This window comes from Acanthopagrus latus, chromosome 22, assembly GCF_904848185.1.
Source record: "Acanthopagrus latus isolate v.2019 chromosome 22, fAcaLat1.1, whole genome shotgun sequence".
In the NCBI taxonomy this organism is placed as follows: Eukaryota; Metazoa; Chordata; class Actinopteri; order Spariformes; family Sparidae; genus Acanthopagrus; species Acanthopagrus latus.
Window position 1 is genome coordinate 15,234,439 of NC_051060.1, and position 26,819 is coordinate 15,261,257.

General features: G+C 41.3%; 1 protein-coding gene across 4 annotated transcripts in view; it reads left to right on the forward strand.

Moving 5' to 3' along the window:
- The window catches only part of adgb (androglobin), a 44,376-nt gene extending 18,547 nt beyond the window's left edge, over nt 1-25,829 (forward strand). For 2 of the 4 annotated variants that reach the window (XM_037086454.1, XM_037086456.1), the window contains exons 17-35: nt 1,051-1,159; nt 1,445-1,583; nt 3,838-3,952; nt 4,939-5,100; nt 5,274-5,412; nt 5,718-5,852; nt 7,866-7,959; nt 9,247-9,378; nt 9,589-9,736; nt 9,930-10,117; nt 10,266-10,432; nt 14,211-14,374; nt 15,800-15,911; nt 18,341-18,492; nt 19,573-19,725; nt 20,749-20,839; nt 21,007-21,109; nt 24,645-24,831; nt 25,000-25,829. In XM_037086454.1, the coding sequence (XP_036942349.1) occupies nt 1,051-1,159; nt 1,445-1,583; nt 3,838-3,952; nt 4,939-5,100; nt 5,274-5,412; nt 5,718-5,852; nt 7,866-7,959; nt 9,247-9,378; nt 9,589-9,736; nt 9,930-10,117; nt 10,266-10,432; nt 14,211-14,374; nt 15,800-15,911; nt 18,341-18,492; nt 19,573-19,725; nt 20,749-20,839; nt 21,007-21,109; nt 24,645-24,831; nt 25,000-25,203 (2,694 nt within the window). In that variant the 3' untranslated portion in view covers nt 25,204-25,829. The remainder of the gene's footprint in view (nt 1-1,050; nt 1,160-1,444; nt 1,584-3,837; nt 3,953-4,938; nt 5,101-5,273; nt 5,413-5,717; nt 5,853-7,865; nt 7,960-9,246; nt 9,379-9,588; nt 9,737-9,929; nt 10,118-10,265; nt 10,433-14,210; nt 14,375-15,799; nt 15,912-18,340; nt 18,493-19,572; nt 19,726-20,748; nt 20,840-21,006; nt 21,110-24,644; nt 24,832-24,999) is intronic. The other 2 variants (XM_037086455.1, XM_037086457.1) reach the window with 1 other exon arrangement.
- The last annotated feature ends 990 nt before the right edge of the window (nt 25,830-26,819 follow it).

Consider the following 26,819-nt stretch of genomic DNA (forward strand, 5'->3'; position numbering starts at 1 on the left):
TAAATGTTGCAGTTATCACAATGTTGGGCCATAGGCTCAATCACCATTGTATTACCTCATTTGGTGACAGATAGTGAGTTAACAGAAATGTTTTTAAATGAAAATCTTCAAGGTTTGGTCAAACTACTATTTCCAAAAGATGAACCAGGTTTACTGACGTTTATCGAAACACTGTTTCAGAATGTGAATCTTCAACAGTAGACCATAACTACCGGTCATTAATCTTAAATGCAGTGGCCTTTTCAGTGCAAAGCTTTATAAGTAAAGTAAGAAGGATCTTAAAACTGTATCCATGGTCTGCCAAAACAGCAGCAAATTAAGCCAGATTTGGTGTCTTTGTTGAAAGTGGTCCCTGAATTGTGCTCAGTGTTAGGGTCCTTGTTAAATGTGTGAAGCTCTCAAAGTACACCGTTTGTGTCACATGCATCACAGATACACACCTCTGAGGAGTGACAGAGTGTGAGTGTATGTGGGTAGTGGAGGCTTTTGTCAGACTTCTACTGTAAGTGTGTGTGTGTGTGTTTGTGTGTATAGACTTCTGAGTCTGCTCGTCATTCCAGACACGTATCCACTCTCTTCCCCTTCACTTGTTCTCTATCTGTCTTTCTGCACTTCTTTTTGTCCTCCTGCTACGTCTTCCTCTCTATCTCTCTCACCGATGGCTTCTTCTTACTAGTCTACACTTGCCGTCTTGGCCTGTCTTATTCAGGTGTCACCTCAAATGCTTCTTTAACTCACTCAGCTCTTTTTTGTATCCTCTTACTTCCGGCACTTACTTCTCTCTCTTCCGCTGTATTTTTCTCTGGCTTCTCTTCGACTAAGCCACTCTTCTATCAGTTTATCCATCATCCCTTCCTACAGCTTTCTTTTCTTCTTCTTCTTCTTTTCCTTGTCTGCCTTATTGATAACTAAGGCCAGCGTGTGTGTGTGTGTGTGTGTGTGTGTGTGTGTGTGTGTGTGTGTGTGTGTGTGTGTGTGTGTGTGTGTGTGTGTGTGTGTGTGTGTGTGTGTGTGTGTGTGTGTGTGTTTGTGTTTGTATTTCCTCTCCAGTGTCAAGAGGTGAGAAGCACTCACTACCTGTGTGTGGACAGCCTCCAACCTACCCAGATTCTCATCAGCTTTTCTGCTCTGCTTCTCTGGGGAGATACAGCTGAGGAGAGTAAGGATTTATCCAGACACACACACACGCCCACATTCACACAGACATACTCAGATACAAAAGGATTTTCTGCTAGTACAACCGATGTAAGGAGCTTGACTCTGGTCCCTAGCAGCAATTATAAGTCTGCTCAAACCCTAAGTTACGACCTTGTTTGGGATATACAGTATATTTAAACATTCATAATAAGTATGTTTGAACATTTTAAGAATGTGACCTGCCGTGCTTGTGATATTGTGAGTGTGGCGGCAAACCAATTCCTTCCATTTTTCTCTCCCCTCGTAGAAAAGGGAACGTCAACAGCATGTAGCTCTGCACTGCTTGCCGCCCAGCCGCACTCTTGGATAAACCTGCGGTCTCAGCTGCCGCTTCTCACCATCAAGACCACCTCCTCAAAAGCAGCCATGCTTAACTTACCCCCAGGGTAGGACAAGATTGATGAATACTGATGGCAGAGAGCTGTATTGATCAAAATGAAAAGAAAAGGCATTGCAGACCTATGTTCTTAGATTTACATTTATGGTAATTAGGATAACTATTACCTAATACAACAGTAGGATATTCTTCAGTAGATAATTTCATACTTACTGTAGAATTTTTTATATGGTTGTGTGTTTGATTGTTGGTTGTTATGTCTTGACAAATATTTTATATTGAGGCTTCACACTTGTGACCATTTTAATGTAATCATAGACTTACTGAATTAGAACTGCAATCCCACCAATTTCACACATTAAAGTGTTTTAACAGGTCTTGGGGAGCGTTACTGAATATGTAAAAAGTAGTATAATGCCTTTTGAGGCTCAAGAGGAAGCTGCATGTAATCTGAAAAATTGCCTCCAGTGGTTGCATTGGTGGCTGGGTTGCATTGTGGGTATTATACACTCAGTCCACTGGACTAGCATTGCACTGCTATAACAATGTAGGACTCATTTTTCTTCCTTTGGAAAACTTGTTGACCACATTACCCACAATGCAACTGTGAGTGACATCACTAGAGACAGTTTGACTGATCACACGCGGTTTACTCAGGAGCAACAAACACTGTTTTACATATGCAGTAGTACGTACCCTTAAAACCCGTAAACTGGTGAGTTAGTGGAGTTAGTCACGTGGGGTAATTCTCTGATGCCATCTGAATGCTACATTTGCTGAAATTGTCATATTTCACATATGTATCTAAACAAAAGTCAGCACACCTCATATTTCTTCATATTTTAACACTCTAAATCACCCTACACGCTCGTCAGAATGACACTAATGCCGCCAAGGTTACATCTTTAATTCGCTTCTTGGGAACCTGTTTTAAAAATGCACTTTTTCTCTTGCTTTTTTTTTTGTAGAGCGCCCCGGGGAGCTTTTTTGATGAAAGGAAGCGTTTCACTCTTGTTGTGATTTTTTACAGCTATGCAGAGATCTACTTAAAGCTATCATAAAGTGAGCAGAGGATATCTGCCTACCTCAGATGCTCTGAAAGCAGTAAAAAGTGTCTGTCCTAGTCTCTATTAATGGATGCGTCTTGGCCTAGAAGCAGAGGGCCTAGTTTCTGGGGTCAGGTGCAGGTATGCAGCAGTGCAATTACCACTGAGCCATAATCACACACATAGGCACTCAACTTATTGTGCCCACACGCCCCATAGTACACTCTATTCAAGAAAGAATAGCTGGTGTGTTCATGCTTTTTGAGATTATTAAACCATTATTTTTCTCCTTTTCTATCTCCATCTGTTTGTGGTACACCGGTTTGCCAGTGTGTTAGTCTCTTCACTGACCCTGTAGTCTTTCTTCTTCTATTCTTTAACTATTCTATTAATTAAGTAGTTTGTTGTCATATATGTATTTCTATCTGCCTTTCCTTCCCTCTACCTCTCCATTTGCCCCCTCTCTCTTTTCATCTCTCAACTACTCCTCACCCACTTTTCTCTTTCTCTCCCATCCACTGTCCTCTTCTTCTTGAGCGCTAGCCCAGCTCCGCCTCGGTGCTCATCCATCTAGTTAGGCTGTGATGGCTGAATTATGTAAAGTTAATGGGGCCAAGGAAGTGGGCTTCCACTCTCTCATGCCTGACCAGGCCCCATGAACTTAGCCTGGCACTGGGTAGAAAAGACGGTATAAGATAGGATACAGCACTTTGGATTGTTTGACCCACTCGGTCTTACTTGACAGAAACTGTCCGACTGTTAAGACTAGAAAAAGATTTTATTCTGTTGAATGCACGGTCGTTCCGTACACTTTCCCTCTAAGTGTGCAGTTACTGTGTGGCGGTAATTGTAATTGAAAGACATTTGTTCATTATTATTGAGGGGGCATTTAATTATAATTGGAGAGGCATCCAGTTCCCCTCAAGTCAAAAATGTGATTTTCATGTTTCTGCAGTTGAATGTTCGAGTTCTGTGTAGAGCAATGTATGACTTTGACACTGAGAGGCTGTTTCCACATTTATCAGCTGGAAGTGTAAATTTTCTCTGTGCTCTCTGAGAATCTGATTTGAAGAGGTGGACACACAAGTATGATTTGGGACATCACAAATAGTTTTGAATCATACACAAGTCTGATGTTGAAATCTGAAGTAGGAGAACTGACCATTATATCCGATGTTTAAGAGTCATGTATAGCGTGCTGTAAACCTGGAGAATGTGGTCCTGTTTTCAGAATGCTCAGTTTTCTCCCCCTTACAGGCGACACGTATTGTCCCTCAACACAAAGGCAGCGCTGGGCTACAACATTCACCTGTGCAGCACGACACCTTTCATCTTCGGGGACGAAGAAACCGTCATGTCACATCTTACCAAGGTGACTGAGGGCTTTAAATTTCAGAGAGAATCAGTTGGTGTCATTAGTAATTTCACACATGAAGTCTGTGGATTTGAGAGGTATTTTTAGTAGGTTTGCGGGATAAGGAATGCGTATTTGAATTGTCTTTATCCGTGGAAGCAATTTTCCAACTGAAGGGGTCAGCCACAGCTGAATTACTATACACCAAATGAAAGATTACGTGATATTTTCTGTGTTCCTACCTTTTTCCTATGTTCAGATTCACAGACAAACAAGACATGGATGCCTTCAACATCCTGTCTATGCTTTTCTGCTACCTGCTGCTACCAGAGCATGTACATTTCTGATATAAAGGGTGATATGCAGTCTCCAAGTCACTATATTGCTATTACAAAAGGCCCTGAATGGGGCAAGTTGTTTGTGTAGAAATACAGGAGTACTTAGCATGAATACCTCTACCAAGGCTGCAAATTTTGTGTTGGAACAAAGGAATGTAGAAATGAAAAAAGAAATACAGAAATACAGGACAGAATGTTTACAACCTGTTCCACCCTAAACTAGGATAATATGAAAAGTAAACAATCGAGCGTGAATAGATAGATTCAGAGGGACAGGTGAAATTGCCCTTGTTGCGTTGTCCTTGCTGTAAGATTTTTTGAATAGGATTTATCATAGCTTCAGTTCAGAAAATTTTTGTGCGACGGTTCTTTTACTTCATGACTTTTCAAAACGGATATTTGTGCTGCGGAATCATTTTTCAAAAGCATTTTCATGTGAGACACAATGGGCGCAAACACGTAAAAAGAAATAAAATGCCTTTATCTTCCCCATCACCCACAGTCCATCACGGTTTATATACTTATAGCAGATTTCCTGTAACAGCCCTAATGCACTGAAATGTATTCCCGTTGTGGGTGTTGTGCCTGTCTCTTCTATTTATCTTGCATTTTGTTTAATTTGCAGCAGCGAACAAACCCTAAATACAACCTAACTGTTTTAAACAGGAAAGTGCTCGTTTCACTGAGCAGGCCTCGTCCATCTTGAGGGCCCTGTCCAGAGTGGTGTCCGCCTTTAGCAATGAGCAGGAGCAGCCAGCAGCCAGAAGAATGCTAGAAGAGGCTCACTGCCCCCAAAACATCAACACCACCCTGAGAAAACACCAAAAGGTAGCTTGTTTACCTTGTTTGTCATGGTGATACACAGGTGTGATGTACTGCACTGTAAATTCAGTGAAAAGCTCACCTTATTTGCTTCTGACTGTGACCATATAGCATGTAATTTAAGTTAATAATATGTCAACGAAAATAGCCATTTTGCGTGTGCTTCTCTGTGTGTGTAGGTGTTTAACAATGCAGTTTACCACATGCTGTGTGAGGCACATGGCAGGAAGCTGACGGCAGAGGAGCGGTTTGCTGTACTGGCCCTCACAGCTGACCCTACACTCTTGGCCACTGACCTTAAAGAACAGCCCCCTGCATGTGAGTGCCGTTCGTTTGTCCTACTACATATGTTTGCGAGTACATGAATAAGACATTTACATATTCCTCATTAAAATTTACTTAATTTTTATTCCCTATTTACAGTGAATACAGTTGCTAAAATCAGTGCATAAAACTCTGTATTACACCTACTGTCTCTTAATTACACAACAGCAAACTGATTCAAATTAATTTATTTCAAAATGATTTCTTGTTATTGTGAAATTATACATCACATTATACCATATTTAACAGTTTTCTTAGTTCAGTATTAACTTGCAGTGTTCTGATGTTTCTCCCTTAAGTGGATGCAGAGTTAGGGGCTCCAGAGAGCTGGAGAGACAGGCAGCCAACAGACAGGGAGGTCAAGGCAGTCACCACTTTGCAAGCTGGATTCAAAGGGCACATGGTGCGAGAGATCTTTAGTGCCTCAAAACCAGGTAGACAACCCGTACACACATATAGGTAGTATTTATTCATGCATCATAGTCAGGTTTTATCTTTCATTTGACTAGATTGAAAGATTACTAGATTTTGATTGGATGGTCTTTCCTCTTTGATACTCCATGTTTCAGAGATCTGCAATAACACATCTGCAGTAACTGGAAAGTCAAAATAAAAAACTAAAACAATGGAATACCTGTGTTTCGTTTGTAGATTATTATTGTAGATTATTTGGTGTCAGAAAAACCCACACACCTTCTGTTCCTTACATTCACTGGTTGATTCAGCCCGATGGCATATATTGAGCCTCCAAGCAGAGGCACAAATATGTATTGATGAGACTGCCACTCTTACTAATACGGGCTGACAGATGTGAGGGGTGGCCACAAAGGGGATACACACACATGTAGGAAACACACACACTCACCATCATGCACACAACCTTCCTCCATCGACAGCCTAACTCTCTCAATATTGACAGCAAAAGGATGGGGAGGAGAGAAACACTGGACTGTTTGGAGGAAAAAAGAAGAGTTCAGATGGACAGAGCGGCTTCCCCTTCTGTAAATGTATTCATCAGTGTTTTTTTTTTGTTTCCTGTTTTCCTACACTTTCAGCGCCAGTGACGTTCTTGCGCAGGCTGCAGGCACTTTTCCTCAGTCTCAGTTAAATTATTTTTGATATCTAATTTCCTCCAGAGGCAGTGGTAATTATCTTACTTTGAAGGTGTGCCGCTGTTCGAAGGAAACAGTGGAGGTGACTCGGTGCCCAGACGGTCTCTATTTATTGCCAGGATCCAGAGCTAACTGTGTCTTCTACAGGCACAACACATGACCCTGTCACCCTCAGAATAGCTTGCACATATGGGAGTACCCACAGCCTCATTAATGCAGCACTTGCATAAAACCGTGCTGTGCGACAGCACTGATGGGATGTTGCTTGCCTGTTTTTTATGGCTTGAAAATGTGGTTTGAGCAACACCAAACATCCAAAATACATCCACATCATTATAGAACCCATCTGCTGGAAATGTTAAAAAATATTTGTGGTGGTTATGTGGCATTTGCATGAGAATACACACAAAGACACACACACCACACACACAGGCTGAATAGCTTGACTTCACAAATGGGCTTCTCAAAATAGTGGAGAGAAATAGTTCTCTCAAATTTTATTCATTACCAAGTCAAAGCACAAAGTGCAGCTTTCAGAATGCTGCTCACAGTAATGGCAAAACACCAATCATATTCTAAAAACACTGCCTGTCTATCTACACTTTGAAAAGCCATTTTTTTCAAAAGAAAGTAAGTATTAGTAGCCTTTTCTTATTTTGAATGGCAACATTTCCCAGCACATCTGTTGACACTGCTGACTACCAAAAACAGCCCGCAGCTCACCCCACATTTCTGTGCATCTCTCTCTTTTTTTCTGTCCTCCCTCTGGCTCTCATTTTTTCCGTCCTCCCTATGGTTATAAAGATGATAGGAGGTCTTCGTCTCTCAATAGCCAGCCTTGGCCTGCCATAATGGCAGCATCAATTTGGGAAAATTGGCCATTTGAAAAAGGGAGAGCTGAGCACTAGGGAAGGAGGTGGTGGAGGGAGGATGTGAGGACACCTATACCACATGTCAGATGTGAGAACATCTATCATGCAGCTGTCTCTTCCGAGCGCTTGTCTCACTCATATGCACAAATGCACACTTACTGACACACACACACCCATGAAAACACTGTGCTCCGTATTTCATCGAAGGTTGTGTTCTGTCACAGTGGTTACCTGTCTGGTGAGATGAGTGTGAAAGTTAATGTCAAGGTGTGAATAATCTGCTCCTATCACCTCTCACTGAATGAGGCTAAAATGCGTTTGCAGTTTCTGTTTCCTTCCCTGAACTAGGTCAGCTACAATAATTTTTTCATGTGTTTGACAGTAACATGGATTGTCTTTCATCTTTAATGGTGGCTGCTTTTCTCTCTCTGTGTTTGTGTGCGTGCACGTACATGTCATTCAGGCACAAAGGAGAATCTCAGTGCATCCAAGATCCTTTTAGACATGTGGCCGAAGGTTGAATCAAATAAAGAAAAACATGCTGCCCTGCTGTTACGGTAAATAAAGCATAATCATAATGCTCTGAATGATATCATGAAGTATAATGTGTCACACAAACACCTAACACATTAACAGGCGGGTATTCGTTCACACAAATGTCATTATGTGAGAGAATTTGAGGATTACGACTAAAGCCTTGTGCCAATACCATGTATATTCTACGGCATACGTTTAGCCTCACTGTTGCACCGCCTGCCCAAAATCTGCTCCCTCTCCTGGTTGTGGTGGCCTGTGGTGGCCAGGCGGGGAGCATTTTCCACATTGTGTTCCATCTTTTCCCAGTGGTACCATCTGCTGTTTATCCTCCCCTCGTTCCAATCGGCTAGCAGCGTCTGCCGAATGACCTGCCGCCTGGGGAAGTATGTGTGTGCATGAGCGTGGAGAGCTCGGTCAGTGTGTGCGCGGTGGGTGGGGTAGGGGTGTTGTGAGCCTCTGAGCATGCGTTTTTCTTAACTGACAGAAACATCCACTCAAGTCAAAGTTCATGCTGAGAGAAGTGCATGCACATTCCAATGCAGTCTTTGGTTTTACTTGATTTTGTTTATAATCACCTACATCAGACGGTTTTTGGAACTTGTTTTCTAAGAATACATTTGTTCATTGTCTTTTTGTGGTCTTAAATGTGCAACATGCAATATCTTAGTTTAAAACATTCTAAAACTAACTGACATTTTCAACCGAATGTGAGGACGGTGTCTTAAAGATGCAATGTATAGCAGCTGACCACCTGTTGAACTGATGTTCAACAAACAGGCCAGCATATTTGACTGTAGCTGCTGTTAGCGAGGTAGCATGATTAGCCAAGCATTTAGTGGTCCGGACTGGAAGCTGGGAGCACCAGGGGAGTGCTGGCATTTACACCTCTAGTGCTGAAATGTTTGCTCAAAACAGGCTGTCGCTAACTGGTATGCATGCAATTTCAGTAGATATCAGGCATCAAAACTGTCATTTCTTCACAATCTGTTTATCATTTAATTCTTACATATTGCACCTTTAAACAAAAAAATTAAAACGAAACATGTTAAGTCACATTAGCTGTCTGCCTTTCTCACTATATATGACTTTGAAGTTATAGCTACATAGCAAACAAATGAAACACACTGTTACCTTGAATAAAATTGGTTTTCTCTGAGTTTGATTATCGGACAAATTTGGGATAGTATAACTACACAAAGTAATAAAATATATAACAAAGGTCTTGTCATTTTCCTGCCCTTTTTTTGCAGAAAAGTCAGACGTTTAAGTTTCTAATTGTGGTCTGCACTTCTCTGTTTTCTGCACAGGTATATCATTGACCACCCTGAGACGAAAGCAGAGCTCTACTCCTGTCAGCAGGATGAATGGACCAGAATCACCTTTGCTGATTACTCTGTCCCTCTTCAAGACACAGCCAACTCCTGGGTCTTGGTCTTTAGGTTAGAAAACATTGTAGCTTAAAGGTTAGGCCTGTCATTGACAGAGGACTCTCAACCTGGCTTGGAAAACCTGAGTGAATCTAGGTGTAAATGACTGGTGTACCATTCTCACCTAATATCACAACGACTACTATTCGTTGGACTACTATTTGGAAATTCGGTTGGACCTTAAGTTAATATCTGGTGATTTTACATTTGTTGTGTTTGAAGAGAGGTGTTCCTGGTCCCTGAGAAGATGCTGTTGATACCAAATATCTACTCTCCAATCCCTAATTGTCTGCTGCACATTGTAAATAATGACACAGGAGAAGAGCTGGTCTTCAGCAAACCGGCAACCCGTGTCTATCAACCCAACAAGGTCTGTGGATGTTGTAAATCCTGTACGCCAAACTGTTATGTTCCTTTTCCTCCCAGTGTGCTTTTTACTGTGATTAATTGCTTCACTTTAGTAATGTCTCCTCCCTCTGTGTGCACATTCGTTGTGAACGCTCGGCTGTCAGTTGTGGTATAATAATGCTAGGAACAATTCTCCCTGGATCTCTTTTTTTCAGCTTGGTTATACCTTTGTAGCAGAGGCTGTCACACCCGAATCACTCCCTGTTGGAGCCAAGTGGAGGATGCGTTTGATTGGCTTGAGGGGACTTCTACCCAAACTGTCCCTTCAGACTCAACTCAGCACGTTCTCAGTGAGCGAATTCCAGGATTATTACATCCCCAATGACAAAAACCTCATATGTCGGTAAGAGAATTATGAGATGAATATTTAACATAGCAGGTAACCTTTCAAGTAAGGTTGCCAGAAAAGCCTCTTTTTCTAACACAGGGCAACATAAGGGATCCTCTGAGAGACTTAATGGTAACCACTATCATTTAAAACTTTCCCGCAGCTACTATGTGCAGGTGACAACAGACGTCCTGGGAACAGTTCAGTTTCAAACTTCCAAGCCAGATGTTTGGATCCGCCTGTCCATTTTAGACCAGGAGAAAGAGGTGGCCGGCAACACCGGAAAGGGTTGTTCAATAATTCCTGCATTCGTTTTCCTGGCCTACGAAGGTGAGCAGTTGATGCAGCTATCTTTCCCCCTTACTGAGTCCTTATGATACCTTGTGCGAGTTATAGGCTCAACTTCGAGTTTGTCTGGTCACTTAACTGGAAGCAGCATTTTCCATGGAATCAGGATGATAATCCTTGTTCTTAGAGCAATTGTTACTGCTCATCCTCCACCCATTAAGATCTTGGTTAGTGACTTTATAGAGTGAATACTTGTACCACTATTATTATTGCTTAGCCCACTGCTAATGCCTCTAAAGCCTTGGAAGTGCTGCCAGTGTGTCACTTATCATGATACTTTGTTACTTGCGCTAGTTCCGAAGTATCAACCATAATCACTTCCACGGCAACTCTCCCAATAATCTCCCCAGGAAGCATAGTATAGTTTCATAATATAACTCACCACTAAATATTTTATCCCAACATATTTTAGCAATTCAAATGTGTCACTTCTTTTTCTACTTTCAAATTCACTGAACACTTTTATATGCTCCAAGACCAGATTGTCAAATTCACCATCACAGTCTAAGGCTGTGTCCAAAATCAGTCACTACTCCCTTTATAGTGCACTACATAGTGACTACGCCATTTTGTAGTGCTGTCCGAATGTCTAGTGGGAAATATTATACCCTATATCAGGGGTACTCAAATACAAACCTTAAAGGGCCACACATTTTTTTTCAATGACTCAAAGGTCCATGTATTGAGGTCGGTCAGGCCACATGTAATAATACTGTAATATTCAAAACAAAATGTCCTTTTCATTCAAAAAACAACAAACAACAAAATTCTAAAATAAAATGTTGTTTCAATTTTAGCATAGATTGAATTACACAGTTGAATATTTCCTCTTTTTGTTTGCCTTCAAACATTGTGTCACTTCAGTCATGCATTATTTTATTCAATTGTGTCATAGATGTGATAAGATTCCTGCTTGCAGCTTGATATGACGATTTCAGTGCATTTATTTGTGTTGTGGTTACCTCTGAATTTTGAGGAAATATCTCTTCAAAATTCCTATGCTTCGTCTCATAATACCGTTTTAAATTGGAAATCTTCATCACAGCTTCTCTTGGCATATTGTAATGCCCCTTGTGGACTGTGGTGCAATGACTCTTGGGTATTCTGTTGGTATTGGTGTAATTATGGATCGTGAATGTGTTTGTGAAAGATGATATGTAAGATGGTTGTGGGTTAATTCATGTCGCTTGCTCTGTGATTATATGGTGTTGAGTTTTACCAAGGATGATAAAAAATTTTGGCACCGTGAGTGAAAGGGTGTTTGCCAGGAGAGACTTCCCGTCTGTTACACAATAGTAACAGTGTGGAGGACACAAACAGGATGCCCGGGGATTGCCCATGGAAGACCGCTGCCCTATATAGTGCACTCAAAGTATCCCACAGTGCATCATGAAAAGTAATGTACAAGTGATGGTCACCAACCAAGAAATATTTACCATCATGCATTGCGCTGTGGACAAATGCATGGAGGTTTCAATTCACGTTTCAACTGCGCGACAGTAGTGACGTCATTAATGACACCGGAGTAGTGTCCAAAAGTGCGTTTTTCTTTCTGCCAATGAGCTCACTATATAGTCCACTATGTTGAACTCCCTATGTAGTGACTAGGGAGTAGGGAATGAGTGGGTGATCTCATACACAGCCTTAGTTTTTTATTTTTTTCCCCTGGGTATTGGATTGATAACAGTATTTGTAGTTATTTGGTGAGAGATTAGAATATTACATCACACATCACCCATATTGAGCAGATATCAATACAGCAGGGCTCCCATCTGCAGCCATTTTTCTGCAGTGCTGAAGGGTGTAGTAAATACAATTTATGGGATTCGGCTCATGAATGGTCAAACATTCAGCAGGACCCTCCTTTCTTTTACCCTTTTCTGTCTTGCTAGTTTTTTTTCATGTTTTAGTAGTTCTCTCATGAGCCATCCACAGGCAGATTGATAGTGGCAGCACTTTACTCTAAGGTAATGCATATGCTGTAAAAGCCTTTTGTTTTTTGGTAAGTAGACGTACATGTATACATATAAACAAGATATCAGTACCCTTGAAGAAATGGTGTTTATAAAGGGCCTTCAAGCACATTGTTATCCTCACTGATCTTTGACTACTCACTATTTTTCCCAGAAACCATGTTACATGGTTTTGTCTCTCAGTAGTCTACACTGATGTACATCTGATACAAGATGGACTGCAGCCATTTCTTTTAAAAAATTGATTTGGTACGTTTTAGTGTCAAACATGAAACAAACTTTTGTTGAACTCTTGTTGAACTCTGGCTGTCATTCATCTTGCAGACATTCCTTTTTGAAGCAACAAAATCCAATTAATCATGCAGACTTGTTTTTGTCTGCTGCTCAAAACCATATTAATGTACTCCGTGTTGATAACCCTCCCCAAACACCAAATAGCTTGACTTTAAGAGTTGTGTAACGTGTAACTACTAGTGAGCTGGGATTAATGTTTTGGCAAAGGGGACTTTCAGGATAGTCGTTTTAGAAGTGTGGCAGTGTATACTGTAAACTCTGGATTAGTTGATTTTACCACCTCTTGGTTAAAGTTGTTGATATGCTCTATTTCTGGGAAATTGCCCTGTCATCACACCACTGTAATTACATTGGTAGGAAAATATTTTGGGTCACAGTCGTAGTCAATAGGAATAGTTGTGATGGATCACCTTATTCCTGTTGTGGCTTAATCATAAAACGTGTGCAGCCTCATTTTGGGCTCCCCTGTGGCAGTGAAAGTTGTCCCATAAATGGAGAAAGGCTAATTCAGTCTATCAGTGATTATTCTCTGTATTTTCATGAGATGTAAGGTAGGGTCAGAGATACTTTATTTAATGGTTCTACTTGTGCTACAGCAAAGAAGCAACTGTAATATAGGCTGCCAGTGCATTTGTCAATATTGGTATAAAGCCTGTATCTGGAAAGAGAAATTGTTTTAATTGTAATTATAATTGTGATGCATTTTTACTTGACTGACAGCCGTTTAGCTCGTCCACCAAACTGTATAAATAAGCAAATTACACCTAAATTTAAGTGTACAGTCATGTCATACATTGATAGAAAGCTTAGATTCCTGTGAATCTGTTCATTCAAACCATCTCCAAATAAAACAACAAAAGTAAGGTACAAAATATACCAACAAAAAAGACAAACACACTAACAAGCTAGCATGTACAAAGTTTGTTCAACTCTCCAATAAAGTGTCTGTACATTCAGTACAGGTATTTAGTCCAAGACACAGCATTTAATGATTAAATAGTGAAAAACAATAGTAAGCATGCAATCGTGGATAATTTTTCATGCTACACCGGAGATACTGAGATGACAACTGTTTGATGCCCACCTCTGGGCCTGCAACAGCCATTGAGTGTTCGTGTAGGCCAGTCACCAACTCTCCCTTCTTTCTCCTCTCTCCTGAGCCACTTACATGCCATCCTCTGGATGATTGATGTGTCATGTCACCAATGAGATTTCAAATCCAATAAGGAAATATGACAATATGATAAATATATGAAAAAGGGAGTTAATGTTAATACATTTTTGGGCGAATTGACCCTTTAAATGGTATTGAAAGTACTTTTTTGCTATGTCAGCATGATCAGTAAGGTACAGGCAGACAACTCTCCACTCAAGAGCTCTTCTAAAACCTGCCCCTTCTACTCTTCAGTCCACTTTTCAATAAATATTTCCATCAGCTACAAAAGGACAGTTTGCTGACCACGCTCAGTTTAGTATCTCTCTTTGTGCTGCAGGCTCCAGTCGCACCGGTGAGGAAAAGCAGAACCAGAAGGGATCCCCCATTCAGGACAAGGGTGTCAAGGTGGAAGACACTTCCCAGCAAAGCGACGGGGAGGATTGCACAGCTGGGAAATCAGACTCCTTGTCTGACCAGCCGCAGCCTCCCACAGAGACTATGGTATCACTGACAACTGCCTGCGTGGTATCTGCTGCTGCTCAAAACACTTAACCGATCTCACTTGCACACAAGCGTGCATCTCACTTTCTGTCTCTCTTGTCTTTCTCACCCACTTGCTCGCTGCCTGTGTTGATATCCATTTTTCACTGCCAGATACACAGAACGTCAGGCAGGCACACACGCACACACAAACTTACACACACCCACACACACATTCTCGCACAGACAAAATTTGCAAGAGGAGAGCAGCAGAAACTGGAGGGGTGGTTTTGTTGTTACTGTCTGACTTATCAGTGCTTGTCACAGAGCAGTGATATGTGTGTTATTTATGAGTCACTCGGCTGTCTGAAGACCCCCTATCTAACAGACCTGTTGTCATTGTTTGATGATTGCCGTATAGTATGCACTATATGTGTCTCAGGTAAACACAAAAACACACGGATACAGTGTGCACAAGTCCATAAAACAAGTAAAATCTACTGTGGCTTGTTTTTGCTGTTGTGACTGTCAGGCAGTTATTTAAAATGCTTCCTCAGTAAACGCTCACAAATAGGTGTTCATTTGACATTTACAGTAGTGGAATGAGACTTTTAACAACAATAACACATGCTTGTTCCACAAACCTTTCAAGAATTTTGCTTTATTCTCTCTAACAACGTGAACGGATGGTGAAACACGTCGATAGTAATGAGACAGCTCTCGTCAGATCCTGCAGATCAGATCAGCAGTGGGCCAGAATCAACAGCTCTTGATCAAGAGTAAGACCATTGATCAAGACGTGGAGCAATTAGGGTCAGTGATTAAAGCACTGCTTTGCACCGTGGGGACACACACGAGACATATCGATGCTCAGTAATTGTGCATTAATGTTGAAGGCTCCTGTTGCATAATCTGTTTTGGGACCGAACACACGAACAAACAGATTTGCTGATGTCACTGCAGCCATAGAGATATGCTGGAGCGTTATCGGTATTCGTAACATCGGACAACACTAAATGGCTTATATGTGGCTAATCTTGTGTTTTTCGAGAGTGTGTCCTGCTCTATTAGTTTGAGGCTCACCTTGGGATTTTATTGAAATTCTGTCTTTTTTTGTTCAGTGTGATGGATGTGGGAGTTGCCACCCCTGATATAATCTTGGCTAACACACCCTCTGCCTCCTCTCCTGCCTTTTTGCCAAGCATGTGCTTCTGTCAAGAGGGCAAAGGACAGCATGATGTGCGGTCCTTCTTTGAGGTCTCTGTGTCTCTCTGTGAATCATCAGCACTGATGCAGTTTACATCTGCATGTTCACAAAATGATTGGCTTTGCGTTTATGGGTTTTAAATGGCACATGCTGTATAGGTCTTTTTTGTAATGTGTGTACATGCTATCAAACTGTAATGGAGATGTTGTACACTGACTTTGTCTGTCTGTGTTTCACAGGGTCATAAGTATGTGGTGCAGGCAGAGGTGCTTTTTAAGAGCTGGGATTTGGATGAATCTCAGCTGGCTTTTGTCCATATGCTCAGAGACTTGGAGAAGAACGAAATGAGAGGTACACACTTAAGACAATCACAAACATCACATCAAACAGTCACTGAGTTGCCCAAGGGACACACGGGGAAGAAAGTCACTGTTCATGTTTTTCTCCCCTTAAAAACATAAAAACAAGGTTGGTTATTATTTAGCTCAGTAACATGAATCTTGATATGAATATCCCAATAAATGCCTAAATACGCATTATGAACGGTCCAGATATCACCTAATGTTCCCATAATGGGTCATGAAGAATTTCCATTTTAAGTTTTGCAGCATTTGAGCTCAGGGCTCTGAACTGATTTTCTAATGTGGCCTTAATATTTGTTTAAACACAGCTCAAGTTTGTGTTCGGTGTGAAATGTGACAGATACTCAGTAGGCAGTGTCAGGGGCCAAGGCGGACACAGTTTGTTCTCTGCCTCTGCTAGCCAGCGGCCTGTTAATCACAAGCCTAATGAAAGCCAAATGAATACAGCTGCTTGCGCAGATCACAGAGTGTGATTTCTTGTGCCCACTGGTCGTTGGCTGAGGCGTAATCCCATCCTCTGCCACCGACTCTGCTTCTCCCGCCTTTAATCATGCTGCGCAAATTGGATCAATTGGAAAAAAATCCGGGCTTTGAAATTTGCACGGGCTTCTTAAAAATTCTGAAGGGGATGAATTAATTGCGGCACGGGTGGATGTTGATGTGAAAGAGGTGCTGCATGGGTGACACATTTGCATGATTGCCTGAAGAGAGTGGCCTGCCTGCTGTCATTGAATTCTCATTCTCTCCCCTCTGTTGCTCCTGACAGTAGTCCCCGGATTTACCCATTCGGTTTGTGTGGCGTGAAATCTGAGGTTGATGTGTGTGTGCGTGTGTCTTTGTGTGGGAGGCATTCTTAAATAGCCAGATATCGAGATAGCAGGTGTATTTTGACTACAGAGGAAGACAATCCACTGTTTTTATATTCATTTCAGTAATGGTCATGCATGAGATGAACGCTAAGGATTTCTTACTGCACAGATGCGCCGTGTGGCCATCTAGCCATTTACACATGTTTTTTGTTCAATTATACATGTATTTTTTCAAACCTGTTCTCAGGCTTGTCCACGTGTGTGCATGTGTAGGCCAGTGTCCACACAAACCTCTGGTGGTTTTCCAATAAGCGTGTGGAAGTGGGTCAATGGGAAGTCAAATGAAGCTGGCTCTTGCCCCCTGGTGCCCTGGGAAATATCTCAGCAGGAAAGTGAATTAATTTCACCCAGTTAAACTCTCGGTGGTGAAGCTGTGCCCTTGATCATGCTCCCTACATGCTACATGGATACGCACGCACTACACACCATGCCAAGCTTTGAAACCGCCTTAACAAGCTGTTTAACAAGCTGCAGTCAAAATACAGTACTGCGGCATGTTTAATGCATGCACGCTACCACATCTCTGCCTTAAACCTCAGTATATACTGTTAAAGCAGTAGCCTTACATGCCATTGCGCAGTAGTTATAATTTCCGTTGACATTTTCTTCGCTGTGCTACCAAGAGAGCACATTTTTAGTATCCAAGCAAAAGCGTATTCAGGCTTTCATCAACCAGCGATACACTGGATTGAAATTTGGTCACCTGAAAGTCACTTCCTCAATACATGTATCAGCCTGACGTTACACCACCACAAAGTGATATTTAGATCCAGTGTGAACATTGAATTTCTGTATGACTTGAGATACAAGTAACTCAGTGATCATGCACCAAAGCTCTTCAGGCAGAATGGCAGGGTGTCAGCTGAATGATGGATTATCATGCCTCTCTATATCAGAGAAGTGAGACTCATGGTTAATGCTTCATCTAAGCTGGGGAGGATTGTGTTCATTTAAGATATAAAGTACAACAGTGCCATCTAGCACATGCTCGACCACACAACACATGCAGGGTTCTCACTACTCCCACCTCAGAGGAGCTTTGTGTCAAGCAGCATGTGAACAGCTGAGCTTCACTGACAAAGGTTAAGGTCTATGGACTTTAATGAAATTGATCAAAACATGTGACAAGTTTGGTTAGGAAATGTTAAGATCCCCCTCACGCATGTTTTAAGGCACATTCTGTAATTTTGTAATGTCTATCTGGCATTGTTTTTGCACAAAATGTAGTATAATTACAACATGATGTCCTTAAAATGGCACTTATTCTTCTTAGATATTCCAGATTATGTATCGGCAAATTTTTCCACAAGTCTGAGAATTGGCCACCTGTCAAATTAATTCTCAGAACAATCGAGGTAACACACTGTTTTACAATCTGCACCGTGTGTGACACCCTCTTAGACTCATTCATCATTCTACTCAGTGAAGCACAAACATTAGTCTTAATAACAAGAAGGGGACTTGAATTTGCCTGAATGTAAAGTATTCTGACTTTGTTGATCATGATAGAAAAAGTAAATCTACCTCATCTCTGTTTTGCAAAATGGAGTTCAAAACCGTGAGGATGTGAAGCATTCACCAGCTTCAGACACGCCAAGCCATGATGGACACAAATCTGACGGACCCAAAGCTGGCCGCAAAGGTGAAAGTGACAAGGAGAAGGGGAAGCAAGCTGCCACGTCCAAGTCTGCCACCCCACTGGTAATGGAAATGCTTCACCACAGACAACAACACTGTCGACTGCAGTTTATGTGTAGGATTATCTGTTTCACTCGGCAATGATATAAGAATGCTACACATGAAAACCCTTACATAAATCAAGGTCGAATGCAATTGGCAACACATGCTCATATGAAACACTGTGCACTGCTTCTGCTATCTTTCCACAGAGACATATCTTTCCATAGTATCCTATGTTAAAACAAGGTGCAAGCATACTTGTCATGTAAAACTTTCAGTGAAATTAACGTAAGTAGTAATTTCAACCTTTTGAATGGGAGGGTGTGGCCCTTCAGTGGAGTACACACTTCACTCCTCTTCACAGATTCCCATCCAAAGCGCACATAATGAGATTGTTGTTGAACTCAGTCTTGATGTCTGCTTTTATTTAATTTTTAGTTTGCTCTGTCAGGCAGGTCGGCATTTACATATTTGGTTGGCTCTGCTGCCCATTGATTATGAAATGTTAACAAAAGACCAGCGTCAACCGAATCCTACGACTGCCAGTATGACCCGTGCGTTTTTGCGCTGAACAAGAGACACTTGTCTTATCACACACTGTAATCTCCTGGTCTGTAATTGTCTCTGTAATGGTCCTGGTTTAGTAGCCAGAAACACAGCTGCTTGATAAACCTCTGATCCATGTAATAGGTGGCTTTTGTCTTCTTTATTCTCCACTGTGTTAAATGTCAAACCCAAAAGACAATGACATTTGAAAGGCAGATTTTCAGAATACTAATCCCCTTTAGTACATTTCCAATTTAATAGAATTTTCGTTTAGGACGTTTATGAACTCAAAATGATCTGTTACCTCCAACGAAGCCAACAGAGCTGAACAGGACATAAAAACCCAGACTGTGTACCAGACAGTCTGAGGTGCTTGTTGAAAGAGACATTCTCTATAATGAGTGTTGTGCTGCGGTGACCTTCGGCTGATGTTTTGTGCGTGACCATGTGCGTTACCTTTATGTCTGTGTGTGTGTGTGTGTGTGTGTGTGTGTGTGTGTGTGTGTGTGTGTGTGTATGTGTCTGTGTGGTTTGTGTGTGTCTGTGTTTGTACAGGGACTTGACTTGACTAAGCCAAACTGGACGCTGCGTGTGGTCAGCGACAAGGGCAAAGCAGAGAGCATCAAGGTGATGGACACAGACAGAGTGGACCAAATTAAAGCGTTTAAAAAAGCCTGGGAAATGGCTGAAGCAGGCCGATGTAACAAGGTAATCCAGAAGTTGTGTGTAATGGAGTTACATTTAGTAATAACTATCCTTAATAAATGATACATTTATAGCAAATTAAATGTTATTCCATGGTTATTTCACTGTTAAAAATGTAATGCTATATGTTTATTGAAGTGCAATTTGCAAGAATTGGCCACGTGTTGAATTCATATTCTCCAAACAAAAGGGGAGAAGAATAGCACCATAGTAACTGCTAACTGCTTCTAACCGTAGCTGGCTAGCTCAGTTAGCCATGAGGGTAGCTGTCCTACTAGCTGTCTTAAGAGTGCCCAGGCTGGCAGCCCAGAGCAATGGGAACGTGTTAGTGTTAACATCACTAGACAACTAGGGCTTGCTGGTTGGCATGCCATCTTCATGTGTGTCCGCAGCACACACTACAAAGACGTCTTTAACTTTGAAGTTGTATATTTGATATTTCTTTACATCCTGTTAATTAAAGTTAAATGTGCATTTGTAAAGAAATAACATTATTGATGTTATGACGTCTATGCATTGTGCTGAGTTATCAACTGACGTTAGCCTGGTAACTAGCTAGCTACGGCGCATCCCAAAGCTCCTGAGCTAGGTAGTGTAACCACTACCCCAAACCGCTGGTGCGCTAGTCTGCACCACTAGATGCATGGCTAATCAAGCTAACTAGCTAACACAGCTACGGGCCAATTCATAGCACCTTTAATTTTTGAGTGTTTGAAAGTAAAATGTTTAAATATTGCACCTTTAGGTGATTGTTATTTAAAAGTTGCTAGCGATATTAATAATTATTTGTACATTTTTAATAAATACCATCTAGTTCATCTATAAACATGGATGGATGCCCAAAATAAAATTGCAACTGATCTTTATAAACCTTTACAATTGCTAATAAATTGTTTATAAGCATTTCAATGTGTATTAAAAGTATTGATTTTCTATTTTCTGTTATCTTGTTTTGTAAATTCATTTTGATATGGCCCTCGTCTACACTCTAACAGCCACTACAGGCACAGTGTTTGATCTTTTTAGGCTTTACAGTCTCGTCTCAAGTTTCTTAACCAAGTCCAGCACGGAGAAAGTTCTGACTCCATCACAGACAGTGCAGAAAGCAGAGAGCTCGGTACTACACTCTTGTAAACTCACACACAGTCACACACACACACACACACACACACACACACACACACACACACACACACACACACACACACACACACACACACACATTTGGGCACTCTCTATTTCTGTTATTTGTCACATGCTGTATTATAATAAAGCTTTTTGCAGCTTCTTCCGGATCTGATCCTGGCGCCTCTCCCAGTCCTCCTGATCAAAAGCTGACAGATACTTCATGCTCCCGTCTTCGCATGGACTACACCCCCTTCATCAGGTGATCCACTGCTCTTAATTTTCTTTTTGGCCCGCTTTTTTCCCCCATTTATCTCTTTGCTCATTCTATGTCTTAGTTAGAAAACTCAGACTTAACTGAGAATGACGATCAGAGCAGTTTGTAACAGTCACTCACATTTTGTTACAGTTATATAGTTACCATACACAGAAAACTTCACATCTACGCTTGGAGGGCATAGAGGGAGAATACCACACAAACAAAGATGGACTCATCTTCTCAATGAATTTTTCTAACAAGCAAAATTTTATTTATATGTAGTCCAGCTTCCTGACATTGGATCACTCTGCTTTTCTAGCTTTGTGAATGAAGCCTCGTCTACAAGGTGTGATTATACCAGGAGGTCGTTTGTGTGTGTGACTGTGTATTTTCAGTGTACATTTTGCTACATTGGTAGCTGGAGGTACCAGTATTCTTCTCTTCAGCAGATTGGTTCATATCTGCAGGACATTGCGCATGAGTTCCTGTGTTAATGACCTTTGCTTCCATTGGTGCTGTGAACAGCAATGATATAAGACTGCCTTTGGCTGGCCTGAAAGGGGCAATGCATGGACACAGAGCACAGTGATGTAAAATGTATATATGTAGAGACATTAAGGGGAAGCTAAGCAGAGAACAAAACAAAAAGATATGTAAATTAAAAGATTTTCCAGATAAAATGTTTAAACTGAATCTTACAAATGTCAACAGTGGTGTACAGTTTTGTTATTATTGTTATGTTATTATTTGAGCATCAGCACATTAAAAATACAACACAAGTAATGTTACAATTAGAACAAGGTTTGTTTCTCTGCAGTTGTACAGAATATAAAAACATACATACTGTATAGTAAAAGAAACAGACCTCATCATCTCAACAACACATAACTTCTCATACAGAACAGGAGTCGCAGCAGTTCCGTGCCACTGGAGAAACAAAGCTCACACTTCATCATGATGTTATATAATTTAAAATATTTCATAAAGCGTAATTAAATAAATCGAGACAAATTGTAATATTGACATTTTTTTCTAAAGAATATAGAAGAATATATAATATGAAATATTGTGAATATTAATACATTGATATGAAATAATGAATAATGTTTTAACAATAACAATAAATGCAGCTGATTGTATGTAATGATGTGGTGGGTCAGTGTAGAAGTTGAATCACAGTACATTCTACAGGTAGCTGCATCTGTATATTGTCTTGTAAGTCAGTGAGTGAGCTTTTCGCTTGTGTGTGCGTCAACTTTTGACTTTAATCGTCGGTGTTCTTAAGGGAAGAGTCTCCCTCCCGGTTCCCCTCAGTCTCCCTTTAGTCTCCCTCACACCATCCCCTCCTCTCCTCCCTCTCCATGATAAATGAGATGATATTTGGGTCCGTTAATTAGAGAGCTATTTCAGGACCCCGATGAGCTCATGAGATGTGCCCCCTCTCCCGTCACCGTCCATCCTCTCCTGCTGTAGGCGTGTGCATGTGTGTTTGTGTGTGTGTGCCTACACGTGTGTGCCCGTGTCCAGCTGCTAATGGCTGCTGACACTGCGGCCTTGCGATCGGAGCTCAGCTCCTGAGGAAGAGTCTATTAGGAGAGGCTGATTAGTCTGCGGCACACCTCTTCCTCACAAAGGTGCACCACAGGGTTCATCATAGATTCGCACACACTCACGTAGGCCATCTTTATAGCACCATTACACACAGTGGAGGAGGTAGAACAGGACAGTGTTCATTAACAGAGTGAACTTCATCATCACCTGAACTGGCCTCCTCTCTTCATTAAGGTCAGCCTATAGGAAATAGGCAGCTGTATTTAGCACTTATAATCTCTCTTTGAATTCCCTTTGAGTGTGCACCTCAGAGGACTCCTCACAGTCATTTCCTCCCTGCAACAAACACACACACACACACACACACACACACACACACACACACACACACACACACACACACACACACACACACACACACACACACACACACACACACGTCCACTCAATGTATGTCTCTCTTCTTTCCACACTCACATATAAATGATATCCACATTTTACAATCAATTCTTAAAAGAGAAGAACATAAAATGGTGTTTTTCAACTAAAATCAAATGGACCTCTCAGAAATAAATCGAGATACTTGACTTAGGATATCAGGTAAGTTACATGACTGTGTGTCCATCGTGTCCTCTGCCTATCTCTGCATTTCCAGAGCCACATTTTTTTGCAGACACATTTCTATTTTTATTTGTCCTGACTGTGTCAACATTGTCAATTCTCCCGTCTTACAAAAAAGCCTGGTATACTTGGTGGAATTTGATATGCTTTGCTGCACTGTGGTTTGAGCTGACAATATATTTCTCAGTGACAGACTGGAGCATTCAAGTTAAATAAAAAAATCCAGCATTTAAATTATGTAATATGTCTTGTCTTATATACATATACACAGATTTTTACATTTATGTGCACACCCAGACCAAATTCCTCTGATAAACTCCATTCCCTTTACATAGTCCCTCCAAAATTATGCACATCTACAACACAGTGTTATATGGTGGGTTATCATAAATGAAAAAACACAGATGACAAAGCCTCCCCTCATCATTCAGCCATCTTTCCTTGCTCCAGGAAGCACCCCCAATATATATACAGCATATTCTGTATATGTCAGTTCTATCTCTAGACCAGTATGTCAGGCATTGCTACTACTAATCTGGCTGTTGGTGGCTTATTTGAAATCTCTTTTATTGATTCGGATTTTAAACATCATGTAAATTTTTATCTTGAAATAACAGTTTTCAATACATTTTGATACGGAACAGTGGCTTGTAATAGAGTGAATGTGTCTCTTTCTCAGCCACTCCACCCCCTTATCACTTGCTTCTGTGCTATATGACCTTGGTGAGTGGGTAGTGCCACAGTGCATTGTGCATTACACACAGTACCGAGCATCAGTGATTTTGGTGAAACTGGATCATATTCTTTGCAGAAATGTTGAGGCAGACTTGTTGATGTTGGACTAGTTAGTAATATTGTCTGGTTTGCTAAGTTATATGTCTTTTGATGGTGCTCTGGAAGTGTTAGCAAAGTTGTCCACAGCCCTTTTCACCAGAGGTTTAGCTGGTGGCATGGCACAGCAATTCATGTTTACCTCAAGACAAAGGTTGTCAAGGCATAACAGTGTAATGATGTGACAGGTTTTGACACTGACACCTTGGATTTGTAATCACAACAGTTGTGTTGCGCTCAGAATTTATACATAATTTGGCATTAATTTTTGAAACTATATAATCCCCAAAAGCCTGCATATGTACACATATAGTGTGTATCACTAAACTATCAACCTCATCACTGCACTGAATACACAGAGCCAGCTTTTCTGGGGTCTAATGCACTGTAACTTGTGGAAACATGACAAGCATACTCCCATATCACTGTCCCTGTTGCTGAGCATTTACATTCCACTTGGAGACAATAGTAACGAGGCCTAAAAGGTGACAGTGGATTAAGATGTGTATACACATTGTATCTTTGTATATGTCAGTAGACGGCAGAAGGAGTTTCCGGTGGTGATGGACACTCACACAGAAGAGATCCAGCAGAGAGACCGCCTGGAGAAGATACAGACGTACCGCTTGGTCCGAGACATTGTGCTGGAGCAGCAGAAACAGCAGGCGCTCAGCCAGAAGGAGCCAATTAGAGGCCTGGTGGAGATGTGTGAGAACATGCAGGTCAGTCGAGACAGAGAAAGACCTGTGTGATGTCTGAAAGTGAAGACGAAGGCAGTGATTGATTCATCAGTTTGAGAGTGAGAAATATGCTGCTGTAAGCCTCCTTTTCCCTCCGGTTAGACATCATTCCGTAACTCCTTCCTTTGTGCCTCTCCGTCTCGTCTCCAGGCAGCCTTGTGGCAGCGCCGCAAGAAGTTTCTCGACACTTGCGAGGCATTTAGTAGCCGTCAGATGGCGGCCGTGAAAAAGGAACAAGACTCACAACAAGCTCTGGGGGAGGCCCAGCAGGCAGTTCTAGAAAAAACAACCCCCACCCCCTCTGCCACCCAGAAGCCTAACAAACGTGCCAAGAATGCTGGCAAGAAGAAATGACGGCCATTGGCACTAACTTCCAGTCTCAGTTCTCTCGGCAGACACCTCTCCACGAGTCTGTGTTGAAGAATCTGCATTTAATCACAACATCTCAGCCTTCATACTGAATCAAAAGATTGTTGCTGCACCTTATTTAGAACTGATATTGTCTTTTGCTTAGGTCGTATGACTCTTTAAAGGGACAATATGTGGTTTTGGTGAAGAATATTAATGAGGCAATAATAAAAACTCAAGCTGTAAACAAGCTGCTCTCAGAGAAAATACGATCGCCTGAACACTGTTTGAGGCTAGAAAGGTGGCAGGGTCTGCCGCATATAAACAAAGTAAAACAGTATGAAATTGTGTTGTCCTTTAAGGTCAGTTTGTTTCTATTCTGATTGAAATGTCTTCCCAAAACTACACAGTGCACCTTTAAAGACTCTTAACAGTTAGCTTGGTGATGTTTGTGATGATTTTCAGCCAAAGATATTGTGTTCTGTTCCATATTTCATCACATTCCTTTCAACACAACGTGCATCTTACATCTATGACCTGTATAAACTGAGCCACTGTTCACCTGTGAGAGCAATGATTGTTCATTTCCCTCTAAAGCGTATCAAATATAACCCCTTTCAAATGAAAAAATGTCTGTGACTGGCTGTGTGCTGACATATGAAATCACTTCCTCTGTCATCGCAACTGAGAATGTCATGCCATCTCACTTGCAATCTATGGCTTTGACTTTTTCGATGCCCAGCATGCCTGATTATATTCCGCAGATCTTTTGTTTTCTTGAAGGTCGCCATATCGACTGTACGCCTCAAAGCACGCTTGATACAGCCAACCTCCCACAGGCTGAGTGATACCGATTGATCGGTTAATTGATATATTCATGCTGATAGAAGCCCACAAGACAGTCCAAGTTTATGGAAGAAAAAAAACGCAGCAAAGGTACATGGCAGATCTATATGGCAACATGGTAACTATCAATAACCCACAAGGTTGAAGCGGAATATATGTCCAAACAGATGGTTAGGTTTCTAATATGCATAAAACTGTTAATCAATAGAGTGTTTCTTTCTCACATTAATGTGATTTAGCGACCTAAGTGCCATTTTCTTTTTAGCTCAGTGTTTGGAGTGCATCCAGAAGGTCTCCATCCCACAGAGAGAGTCAGCTGATCAAGTGAGGAATGAGAAGCCAAATTGGAAATGAAAGGGAGGAGGGTGCCATCTAGTGGCTGCAGACATTAATAAATTCTCATTACTAGGGCCTGCACTGTGCTTTTTGACATTAATGAATAGTTCCATTTGGTGCTGCTGCATGAAGGAAATGATCATTACCCTGTGTGTGTGTGTGCATGTGTTAGAGTGTGTGTGTGTGTGTGTGTGTGTGTGTGTGTGTACAAGGTGGCGAGGATGAGAAGAGTTTGTTAGTGCCTGCTTGCCTGTGTGTGTGTGTGTGTGTGTGTGTGCAAAGTCATCCTGCAGTCATCTGCTCCTGCTTTTAAAGCTTTTAAAATACATCTTTGTAGGAAATGACTTCAGAATGATAAAGGGCCTTAATGTGGAAATAATGAGATCTCAAGAATGCTGTACACACAAGCAAACTCAAGCTGCCTTCCACACACACACAAC